At 39.8% G+C, this 12,668-nt stretch overlaps 1 protein-coding gene across 2 annotated transcripts; it reads right to left on the bottom strand.

Annotated features, from left to right (window-relative positions):
- Positions 1 to 266: 266 nt before the first annotated feature.
- Positions 267 to 5,151, bottom strand: LOC133738611 (F-box/kelch-repeat protein OR23). 2 transcript variants are annotated; one of them, XM_062166184.1, is made up of 2 exons: positions 4,066 to 5,151; positions 267 to 710 (listed from the first exon to the last, which is right to left on the bottom strand). In XM_062166184.1, exons 1-2 carry the CDS (start codon positions 5,058 to 5,060, stop codon positions 617 to 619), a joined length of 1,089 nt encoding a protein of 362 aa, XP_062022168.1. In that variant the 5' UTR covers positions 5,061 to 5,151; the 3' UTR covers positions 267 to 616. The 2 variants fall into 2 exon arrangements, with proteins under 2 accessions (XP_062022168.1, XP_062022167.1); XM_062166183.1 differs by lacking the exon at positions 267 to 710 and adding an exon at positions 2,151 to 2,635.
- Positions 5,152 to 12,668: the final 7,517 nt, after the last annotated feature.

Below are 12,668 nucleotides of genomic sequence, written 5' to 3'. Positions count from 1 at the left end.
GGATGGGACAATCGATCAAGGCTTTAGCAGTTCCTTCAATACCGGGATTGAAGAAATCAGAGAATTCCATCTATGGATTTAATCAAGTTTCTCTGAAGTGATGTAAGTGCTCTCGATCGACAAACAAAGTCCAGAAGAATCATATCTCCCCTGGATTTCATATGTTTTCTTGTAATTCCCACACAGATCTAGTTTACTTTAGTAAAACAACTCTGTAAAAGTGAAAGGCAAAGATTGATAATAGACTAATAGTAAAGATTGATAAATACAGGGGGAAAAGTTATTTCTATATTGATATATGAAACTCATCCATTCAAATTCACTAGTCCTACTTAAACACTCCACTATGCTGCACAATGACTACAAATGTGCTGGTAGCAATGATGAACCAGTGAATCACTATACACAATGATCTGCATATCAATTGGTATTATCGTCCACATTCACACAACATATCACAAGTGAATGGTGCTCATAACTGCTGCATTGAAATCTAAGTCATAACGGAAAGGTGACTTGGTAAGGAGAGATCTCCATGTCCTCTGCTGAGGATCATAGATTTGGATGTAAAGCCTTCCTGCCCTCTTATGCAATCTCTCAACTGTCTTCCAGAAGGTTATAACATACAACTCTCCCTCCAATACAACGAACGCAAATGATGAGTTGCAATATGTGACTCCAAACTCCAGCGATTTGATGCCAGGTCATATCTGCAGTGCAGTAAGAAGGCAGAACATTTACTATGATGTTGAAGTGATGTGAGCAACAATTCTGATGAAATTTTCATTCAACGACCTAAGCCAACAACTATTTTTGAAAAATTTCATTCAAAGATCAAATTCAGAGGAGTAATTCCAAAACTGCATGGCAATTAGGTCCTCAAGTTTTAATATTCTGTAAGAGTAGAGGACGTTCTTAAAGGTGAGAATAGCATACAGCACTCAAATAGGAACGCAAGAAATTCAAGACTCAAAGGGACACACAAACAGGTGCTACATGGCACACAAACACAGTACCTCAGTAAAGCAAACTCATGAGTCATGAGACTGCAGTTTTACTAGAATAAGCGAGTACAAATTGTCCCCTAAACTATGCATCTTTCACCTTTCTCATGATATTACTATAAATAATGATAAGTAAGATATTCCTGCATGTAAAGTTGTAAACTACAACCAGCCTGTAAGGCTGTAAAATAACCCCTAAGCTATATATTTTTCAACTTTATCTACATATTAGTGATATTACTTAAAAAAAAAAAATGTTCCTACATGTAAAATTTAGAACTACAACCAGCCTAGAAGAAGAGCAAACTGAAGCATCACATCCATAAGGGCCATGTAAGATCATCTCTCATAAACTCTAAATTGGCAGGACTATCAATTTAAATCATCACATAACTTCTCAGTTATGATATATAGAATAATTTGTGTTCACAGTAATTAACTGGTAGAGGTTTAGTCATCTTAATATCGGCTACAGAATGAAGCATTTGAGCTTTGTCTTCTGCATTCTTCTTTGTGTGAAATATAAAGATGACCATAAGCATCAAGGGTAATAGTAGCGCATTAAGCTCTAAAATACCATTTTGATGTCTCGACTTCAGATCTCCCTCTCTCATTCACATGTTTTACATTCTGTAATAATTCATTCAATCATGGGTGCAAGAGAGACAATAGTCATTCAATCTTAGTGCTGATTACTAAATTCCTCAATCCTTCATTTACAGAGAATTTCTTCCTGATCTTCTTCATTCATTTTGTAATCCTGATTACGTTGCAGTTGCACAAAATGCTTACACTCCCATTACAAGGACCTACTCACAGCAACATTTCAAACCAAATATGCCTATTGTTTACAGCAATCTAAAATTCCAACACTAAACACAGTATTTCTAGCATAATTTTAAGTCAAAATTCCCATTAATCAACCGAAATAGCACACACAATCTGCAGCATGTATTCTCTTATCTACTAAATCAAACATTTCAACCAAAACTTTACACACGAAACTGAACTTCATCGACATCCAATTCCAAAGACCATGACAAACAAATTTCAGCTAGAGTATAGCAAAGTTACCTGAATATAGCAAAGAGATCTTGTTTACTTTAGTAAAACAACTCTGTAAAAGTGAAAGGCAAAGATTCATAGTAAAGATTGATAAATGTGGGGGGGGGAAGTTATTTCTATATTGATATTTGAAACTCGTCCATTCAAATTCACTACAGTCCTACTAAACACTCCACTATGCTGCACAATGACTACAAATATTCTAACCAGTGAATCACTATACACAATGATCTGCATATCAATTGGTACTATCGTCCACAATCACACAACAAGTACAAGCAATTAGAGCTAAAGTTCACAAGTGAATGGTGCTCATAACTGCTGCATTGAAATCCAAGCCATAACGGAAAGGTGACTTGGTAAGGAGAGATCTCCATGTCCTCTGCTGAGGATGGTAGATTTGGATGTAAAGCCTCCCTGCCCTCTTATGCAATCGCTCAACTATCTTCCAGAAGGTTATAACATACAACTCTCCCTCCAATACAACGAATGCAAATGATGAGTTGCAAGGAGGCTTCCTTGGTATACGTGACTCCAAACTCCAGCGATTTGATGCCAGGTCATATCTGCAGTGCAGTACGAAGACAGAACATTTACTATGATGTTGAAGTGATGTAAGCAACAATTCTGATGAAATTTTCCTTCAACGACCTAAGCCAACAACTATTTTTGAAAAATTTCATTCAAAGATCAAATTCAGAGGAGTAACTTCAAAACTGCATCGCAATTAGGTCCTAAAGTTTTAATATACTATAAGAGTGGAGGATGTTCTTAAAGGCGAGAATAGCATACAGCACTCAAATAGGAAGGCAAGAAATTCAAGACTCAAAGGGACACATAAACAGGTGCTATATGCCATACAAACACAGTATATCAGTACAGCAAACTCATGAGTCACTGCAGGTTTACTAGAATAAGCTAGTACAAATTGTCCCCTAAACTAGTAAACTATGCATCCTTCACCTTTTTCGTGATATTACAAGAAATAATGATCAGCAATATATTCCTGCATGTAAAGTTGTAAACTACAACCAGCCTGTAAAATAGTCCCCTAAGCTATGCATCTATCAACTTTATCTATATTACTAAAATTAAAAAAAAAAAAAAAAAAAAAAACAGAAGAGATGTTCATACATTAACAAATTTAAACTACAACCAGCCTAGAAGAAGAGCTAACTGAAGCATCACATCCATAAGTGCCGCGTAAGATCACCTCTAATAAACTCTAAATTGGCAGGACTATCAATTTAAATCATCACATGACTTGTTCACATTAATTAACTGGTATAGGTTTAGTCATCTTAATATTGCTACAGATGAAGCATTTGAGCGCCATCTTCTGCATTCTTCTTTGTGTGAAATATAAAGATGAGCATAGAAGGATCATGTGGAATCGGAATAATTTCAGCATTGTACCCCCACCACCCACTCTCCCTAGTAAATATAACTGATACATTCTACAAGCTTAGGCATTCTACAGAATCATCAAGGGGTAATACTAGCACATTAAGCTCTAAAATACCATTTTGATGTCTTGACTTCAGATCTCCCTCTCTCATTCACATGTTTTACATTCTGTAATAATTCATTCAATCATGGGTGCAAGAGAGACAATAGTCATTCAATCTAAGTTCTGAATACTATATTCCTCAATCCTTCATTTACAGAGAATTTCTTCCTGACTTCCTTTATTCATTTTGTAATCCTGATTTCGTTAATGCTTACACTCCCATTACAAGGACCTACTCACAGCAACATTTCAAACCCAACATGCCTATTGTTTACAGCAATCTAACATTCCAACACTAAACACAGTCTTTTAAGTCAAAATTCCCATTAATCAACCGAAATAGCACACACAATCTGCAGCAAGTATTCTCTTATCAACTAAATCAAACATTTCAACCAAAACTTTACACACGAAACTGAACTTCATCGACATCCAAATTCCAAAGACCATAACAAACAAATTCCAGCCAGAGTTTAGCAAAGTTACCTGAATATATCATTCCCATCAAGCATGAACACACCAGGTTGTGCAGGATCAACCTCATTATCAACCACCACAATTTTCCCAAGCCTCATTCTCTCCCCTCCTTCCCACATATCACCAGTCTCCCTCCACCTGCCCCCGCCATTCCTACTCGTCAATTCCATCACCACCGCATTCCGGTAATACTCGTCCACCGGCACCACCTCCGATATAGTCCTGGCCTGGCCGTACCCGCCCATCACCCAAAACTCCCTCTCCTCCTCATCTCCGGCAAAGAACCCCACACACCCGGCCCGAAAGCTCGGCAGCCCTTCCATGGCCACCCACTCGTCTCTACATACATCATACCTCTCCACCGAGCTCATCCTGCTCCCGGCGGCGCTGAACATGGTGTGGCGGGAACCGCCTCCGGCGACGATGATCTGGTCGGAATCCGGAACCTTGGCGCACGCGAAGCTCCCGCGCGGGGTGAGCATCGGAGCGCGGTACTCCCAGGCGGCGGTGGTGAAGTCAAACCGGAACACCGCCGACGACGGCGTGGGACGGTCGATCGGGAAGGAGCGGGCGTCGAAGAGAGAGCCGCCGAGGACGTAGAGGTGGGGCCCGATCGCGACGGAGGTGAAGTTGCAGAGGCCGTAGACGTAGGGGTTACAGGGCATGGGGGGGAGGGGGCACCAGGCGAGGTGGCGGGGGTCGAAGAGGTAAGGTCCGGTGACGGCGGGGTCCTCGGGGAAGATGCAGATGAGGTGGGAGAGGCTGCGGTGGGTTTGGCGGGAAGAGAAGAGGGCTTTGGAGGAGAGGAAGAGGCGCCATGATTTGCAGGTGGGTTTGAGGCGGGCGTGGTGGGAGAAGGGGATGAGGGAGAGGATTAAGGAAGCGACGTCGTTTGGGAGGCCTGGGATTAGAGGCGGAGATGATGATGATGATGATGATGATAAGGAAGATGAAGATGAAGAAGAAGAAGAAGAAGGAGATGAAGGTGAAGATTGAGAGGCCATGGCTTCTTCTTCTTCAAGTAGTAGTGAGTCTCTTCTTCTTTCTTCTTCTACCTCTTACTCTCTCATTTTCCTAACGGATGGGGTAGTTGAGCTTTTCCAGCTTTTTATATTCGGTTTTTCCCGATGCCTAAAAGTCTTACGCGTCGAGTGGGAGGTTGATTGTTAATTATTTATTTATTTATTCTGTCCGGAAGGGATGTAATTTGTTACAAATTACTAGTGAATAATTACCAAAAAGGAAAATAATCAGGAGAAAATACCACAAAATTGTAGGTTAATTGATCAATTGATGGTTGGTTAGGAAGAGTGATCAAATGTTTACTATAAGTATGGAAGTGCAATACCTTTTGCAGATAAACTGATCGATTAACTGTATAACAGATGCAGATGAATGGTAACATTGGTCGTCGTTTTATGTTCATTGCACTACGTGTGTCAGAATTATGTGATGTTACTTTTTGTAGATTCATAAAACATAACGTTGAATTCGATCGTTGTGTAGCGATTATAAAAATTCTATATATACTGCTCTTGAGTCCATTGCACCAGGTGGGTCCATTACATCTTGTGGGTTATGATCAAATATATTAAAGCGTATGTGATGTTATTTTTCGTAAATTCATAAAACATAATGTTGGACCCGATCATCGTCTAGTGAATTATAAAAATTTCTATATATACTACTAGTGAGTCCAATACACCGCGTGGGTCCATTGCATCTCGTGAGTTATGATCAAATATATCGAGGCGTATGTGATGTTATTTTTCATAAATTCATAAAACGTAACATTGGATCTGATCGTCGTCTAACAATTATAAAAATTCTATATATACTACTCATGAGTCCATTGCACCTTGTGGGTCCATTGCATCTCGTGTTATCTGATCAAAGATGTCGAGGCGCAGTTAATGAGCTTCTACATCAGAGAGAAGTGTTATATTTTGCCAAGTCTATCATGTAGGCCTGGGATCAGTTCCTCTTTTCCACTTTTTTGTCGGAGCCGAAGCTGTCATTACAGTTCGGTTAAGGTCATTTTTAGAAGAAGAACCGAGTACAACCCAAATCGAAACTTTCGGTTCCTAATTGCAGCAATGAAAAAATTGAACTTTTCCAGTTTTTCACTATTTCATACCTGTTTTAGTGATCCCACAGTTCAAAGTTCAACCTTGGTTCAATTCATAAGTCCATTGCACCTCGTCGGTCCATTGCATTTCGTGGGATCTGATCAAAGATATCAAAGCGTAGTTAATTAGCTTCTAAATTCTATATATACTACTCGTTAATCCATTGCATCTCGTGGGTTTAGAGATGCCTGAGCGTAGTTAATGAGCTTTAAAATTGGAGATAAGTGTTCCATTTTTGCCAAGTGTGTCGTGCTCAAACTTGGTCATTTGGAGATGTCAGTTGGAATGGAATAATGTAAACTTAGATGTGACCGTCCTTGTGTAAGTTAGCAGTTTTCCAATTAGTCATTTGGTGAGGTTGAGTCTATTTTGATATACTAAATCCGTATGATTAAATGTTAAAAAATGTCAATTATAACATCCACTATTTTTGTTTTAGGGTTATGCCACAACAACATGTGTCACACCGGAAAGTCTTATTGCTCAATTACACATGTTAAAAACTTGCATTACCATATTAAATCAGGTGTATTGGATTTGATGGGTTTATGCTAAAAAATACCATTTACTAGCTCCAGATAAATTTTTTTTTTTTTTTTTTTTGAGAAATAGATAACTTCATTAATTTATCCATGGCTAGAAGGCACATACATCACATATTGTTTCATACTAACCGTACTAGATGACACAAACCGCCAAACAAATGACAAGTGACCTCATTGTAAAATACGCACACTTATTAGAGTGTCTAACCAAATGAGAAAAAAACCCAAGACTATCTAAGCTCTTGCTTTAGCAACTCTACCCGCCTAGAGATCTCAATTGGTGTACGAGTAGAGAAGCTAACTTACATAGCATCAGACTCTAAATCAAAGGTAGGCACAGAAACAGGAAACCTAGAGTTTCCCCTTGCCCTTAGCTTTAGGGCCAACCTCCTGAGCAGTAGTAGTAGAAGGATAGGTAAGACGCAAAGGGGTCAAACCAACCTTCTTTTGAGACCTGGGACCCTTGTTCTTGCTTCCCAACGGTCTTCCCGACCTCTTCTTCAATGTCACCAGGGCGACATCATCCTCAACTTCAGCCAAACCAAGAGCTTCCGCATGGAGAGTGAGAAGCTTACCACCCAAAATAGTTTTGAATTTCTTAGGGGAAGGAACAATTACCTCTTCTCGACCTCTTTTCTTGTAAGTCAATTAAGGTTTGCTTCTGACCAGTCTGCATGGCAGGAGTAATATCTAGATCTTGAGAACTTGGGTCAGAAGGTTCCACCGAGGACAACCCACTAACCTTGTTCGGCTCCGAAACCTCTTGAGCCATACCTTCCATCTCAGCCGTGATGTGCACGGTATCCTGTGAAGCCATTTCAGAAGATGATCGCTCTAGCCGACGAATAACTGGCTTCTTCTTTTTCAGCAGTGAAGAAGACGGCATAGGTAAATCTCGAATAGTCTGAGCAGAGAAAGAGAAGGCGCCACCAAAGGTAGAGGGGCCACCACCAAACTTCAAAACCCTAGGAGCATAAACAACCGTATTTGGCTCCTCACATTTAGCCACATAATGTGTAATCAATCCACACTGAGGACATCTCCCTTTGAGATGTTCAAACTGGAACTGCAAAATAGGCTCAATACTAGGGGCCAAGAAAACCTTTCGCTCAAGAATGATCGGTTTAGAGATGTCATGGGAGAAGAGAATAACACAATACCTTTTCAAAACTCTCTCTTATCGTAGTCCAGATAACCACCCAGCAAGTTTCCAATGAGGATGAAATTGTCAGGTTCCTCGTAGAGAGGAGGGATGTCAGAAACCCTAACCCACATCCGAACATGCTTCATGGGGACTTCAGCGATGGGAAGAACACCATCATACTCCTCCAGACAAATGGGGGCTCGGTCAAAACACCACACACCACCTTTGAGTACCTTGTTCCGATCTCGGACCGAATCAAAGGGGAAGAGAAATCGATTGTCAGTCTTCTCTTGAATCCTAAAATCCTTCTCTACCATCCATGTCCGGAAGAGATGCCATTTGAAGGCATTAGCGTCAATAGGTTTACGGGTGAGAGGTTTCCCCAGAAGAAAAGACTGAGAAGATCGACGAATGGGACTTCCTCCAATCTTCCCCATATCCGGGGCGTTTCCTCCCTCAGCGAGAGCCAGAGAGGCGGCAAAGCTAGCAGTGACAGCGTCGATTGAAGCCATTGGGATAGCAAGGACGTGGAGACGGCAAAGAAGGCCGACGTGATAACTAGGGTTTGGGGGAGTCGCTAGGTTTGAGAGAAAATCTCGCTAGAATAGTCAGTTACTAGCTCCAGATAAATGGTAACATTTGTCGTTGTTTAAGTTAATTGCACTACGTGTGTTGGAATTATGTGATGTTATTTTTCGTAAATTCATAAAACATAATGTTGGATATGTCACACCCCGAATTCTGAATTTAAGTAATTCATATTCGAAGCATGAACCTCAAATACCCTGTTTATAATCTCAGAATTTTTTTCTCAAAATCAACTGCACATTACACCTCTCAATAATTACATAAACCAAATCCTCAAGCTACTTATTACAGTACACTCTCACCAAAACAAATTATAAAGCTCAAGAGAGCACAATTCTCCTCACAAAACAAATGCTATAAATCTAATACTAATACTCTAAACCGCACGATCACTGCCCTGATTCTCCTGACCTGTAGGATTACCCGCTACACATTTTGAATAGTGTACCGGGAGTTGCAACAACACAAAACCCGGTAAGCTTTTGACAGCCCGTATGAGTAAACAAGAAAGAACTGTTGATTTATTCAATTATATTTACTATAACTCAAGTAAACAATCAACACACTCACAAGGTAACTCCAAAAATCACAGAAACATATAAGTATATTCTCGATGCTTTCTTTTAAAACTCCACATTTGACTGATCACAACCAACAAATATTGCAACATTAATATGTGAAATAACATTAAAGCAAAGCATGCTTGATTCTCTTTTCACTAACACCTTCACATATTAGCAATATATCACAGATAGATATTTGATCAGGATAATATAAGCACACTTCTCTTTTTAGTGAATTTTCGGATTAACTGGTAACAAATCACAAATCCACGTACTAGGGTATGTCTACTATACCCAAAATACGGGTAAGCCAGGTTGACTGGTAACAAATCATAAATCCACGTACTAGGGTATGTCTACTATACCCAAAATACGGGAAAGCCGCAGCATACTAGGGTCCAACGTACTATACCCAAGTATGTATACCCAAGGTCGGCTACTTCCTTCCTATGAGTATAATAGTGCACTATCTGTAGGGACTAGGGCCCAGGCTTAACGTCTCATAACACCAAAACATATTTACCAGTAATTCATTTAAGCACGGGGTTGTAGGAATCACCCGGCTTCACAACTGTATTTCTCAGACATAATCAAATTCACAAAATACAATCTTTATGATTTATAGATCGTATATATGTATATGTACACCCACATAAAGAGACATATTATTTCAAGATAAATCTTTATTTCTTAAAATAATTTCCACATAATCACATTTGGGCATATAAAATAGCTTTCACACCACATGATCAACATTTCATTATTCAACAATTAAATGCGAGATTAATAGCTTGAATAATATCCAATCCATTCTCAATCATTTCATCACACCAATCACACATCAACTAATATATATATTCCACGTAAATATATATATACGTAATCATCCGCTCAGGGATGACCACTAATACCAACTATAGTTCAAGCATAAAAACCGTGAAATTCATTTGTACAATAAAATCATTTTACTTACCTATGGACCGCAGTTGATCAAGTCCATATGATTTAAAACAAATATTTATTCCACAAATATTTTCACACAATTGCGATAAAAATAAAGTAATTAAATTTATTCGGTTCGTAATATGAACCACGTGAGGTTTACTCACCTCTAATCCAGCTGCGTCTTCTAAAAAGCCAAATATATCAATCTGAATCGTCCACCAAATCAATCCATCGATCACCTAATCCAATAATGATCTTAACTTAGCCAACAACTCATAAACGTACTTAAACGATGATCCAACGGTCGGATTGAAATTAAACGATGATCCAACGGTCGGATCGAAATTATATGATGATCCAACGGTCGGATCCTCACGGATCGCCCTTAGGATCATCCTCCAATATTATCACGAAGATCCAACGGTCCAATCTTCCTGAATTGCCCTTACTAATATCTCCATAATTTTATATGAAAATCCGACGGTCAGATTCTCACGAATCGCCTTCCGAATTACTGTTTTACAATTATACGAAGATCCAACGGTCGGATCTTCGCCCGTGACCTCACAAAGTCATCGGTACAGTCATACGATCAACATATCTAAATTTGAAGCAAAACCAATGGTCTGATCTTCGCAGATCGTAAACCGAAGATAAAACCTAAAAACCGTAAATAATAACGTAAAAACGTAAATCCACTATTTATCAACTTTTTCTAACATGACCATGTTATATATCAAAACGCTCGTATGGATGCATAGATCATCGCCTAGATAATGAAAACTCGAAATATGGTCTGACGCGCCGCCACAAGCGGTGGTCAGTGGGCGGTCAACGCGGCGGTCAACTCCGTGTCAACCACCTCCGATGGCAAAGCGACCAACTACAAACTTGTTCAAAATGAAAAGGTGATCGACTTCCATACCTGGAGCTAAGTCTGGTTTGGCCTAGATCGTCCTAGATCAAGCTTAGAAGTTGGATTAATCCTGTGCGTCCGATCAGATTTCAGATTAAATCAGGGACGTCGAAAAAGTCAAACCTTGATCTAGTGTTCTACACTCAAAATCGTGATGAAAGACTTACATGGGGATGATCAGGGGGAAGAGAAGATCACGAAAATGGGAAGGATCGGCCTCGGAGACGCCGGAAAAGTGGAGTTCCGTCCGGGTCACCGATCGGAGGCTGGGTTGCTTCGATCCAGGTCTGGGGGCAGCGTCGGAGCAAGGCGGTGGCACCAGGAGACTGGGCGGCTCACGGCGAAGCTAGGGATGGCCGGGTCGTGGCCGGAGGACGCCGGAGGACGGAGATGGATCCTGGTCGGGTCAGTCGGGTCGGCTGCGTAGGGAGGAGAGAGAACGGAGAGTTTGGGGGACCAAATTGCAATTTTGAGAAAATTTCGTCCTTCCGAAAAATTCAGGTTTTCCACCTATTTATAGAAAAATCCCAATTTTAAAATATTCGTAACGTATTCATACGAACTCCAAATATTGCGTTCCATATGTCCACGAACTCGTATCGACGAGCTCTACAACTTTCATGAATTAAGCTTTCCCAAATTTTGAATGTATCAAAAGTCAATTTCCACGAGCCCCTAAATAACGTTCGATTTCGAAAATAAAATCGTTCGAACTAATTCCACAACTTTTCCAAGCTTCGTACTCGCTCCTACTATCGTGAAATCATTTCTAAAAATCCATGGAATTTAATTTGGATTTTTCGGGGTATTACAGGATATGATCGTCGTCTAGCGATTATAAAAATTCTATATCTACTACTCTTGAGTCCATTGCACCACGTGGGTCCATTGCACCTCGTGAGTCCATTTCATCTCGTGGGTTATAATAAAAGATATCGAGGCGTTTATGTTAATTTATCGTTGTTTATGTTCATTGCACTACGTATGTTCGAATTATTGTTTACACCCAGATATTCAACCTCCAGCTCATCAAACCATAGCCGTTGGATGAATAATTGGTGATATTATTGTCGACTGATACATTTATTAGTTGATAATAACAATATTATGTTGAGAACTTATCGGCTATTAATTATGTCATATATGGTTGATTATCAATGACCACCTCGGCTTGATTATCAATGACCTCTATATAAAGAAGCAATCGACAACGGAGGACAAACACACAACTCCAACCAAAACTCCATCATGGGTTTCCTTTCATTTTTCTTAGCTCCAGATTAGTTTCATTGTCTTTTCAATTCCTTAGTTGTTAGCTCTACTAGTTCAAGTCATTTCCCTTTGTTTTCTTGTAACCTAGTATCGATATTTCAATTGTTTCTATTTGGTAATAGTTAATAGTTTTGTGTTCAAAGCCGTTTACTTTTTCGCTCTTTACGTTATCGTTCATTTAGTTTCTTGCAATTTACTTTCTTGTTCTTTATTTTTCTGCACTTAATTTAGAGTTTACTTCCTTGCTCTTTTACTATCATGTTTATTTCTTGCACTAGGAGTAGTTTTAACGTAATTGTTCGGTTACCAATCACTATTTGCGACTCGTCCATTGAACAACCCAAAAGTCCTTGTCTCCAAGGCATCGAACCCTCAGCCGAGATTGTTCCTTCCTCGGCTTTCAGTCACTCGACGAAGTCAGAACACCCGCACTATATCTACAATTGCACACTTGGCCTCTTGGTCATGTGCTGGCACGGCCCGCAATTCATTCATCAAGAAAGACGTTTG

This window comes from Rosa rugosa, chromosome 3, assembly GCF_958449725.1.
Source record: "Rosa rugosa chromosome 3, drRosRugo1.1, whole genome shotgun sequence".
Classification (NCBI taxonomy): domain Eukaryota; kingdom Viridiplantae; phylum Streptophyta; class Magnoliopsida; order Rosales; family Rosaceae; genus Rosa; species Rosa rugosa.
The sequence above is the reverse complement of the archived record's forward strand: the minus strand, read 5'-3'. Positions and strand labels throughout refer to the sequence as shown.

What these genes read in the sequence shown, in the direction of transcription:
- LOC133738611 (XM_062166183.1), bottom strand. Translation starts at nt 5,060, where the DNA reads ATGGCCTCTCAATCTTCACCTTCATCTCCTTCTTCTTCTTCTTCTTCA. An exon ending in GATGGGAATGATATATTCAG is followed by an intron (nt 2,636 to 4,065) that starts GTAACTTTGCTA and finishes ACTGCACTGCAG; the next exon opens with ATATGACCTGGCATCAAATC.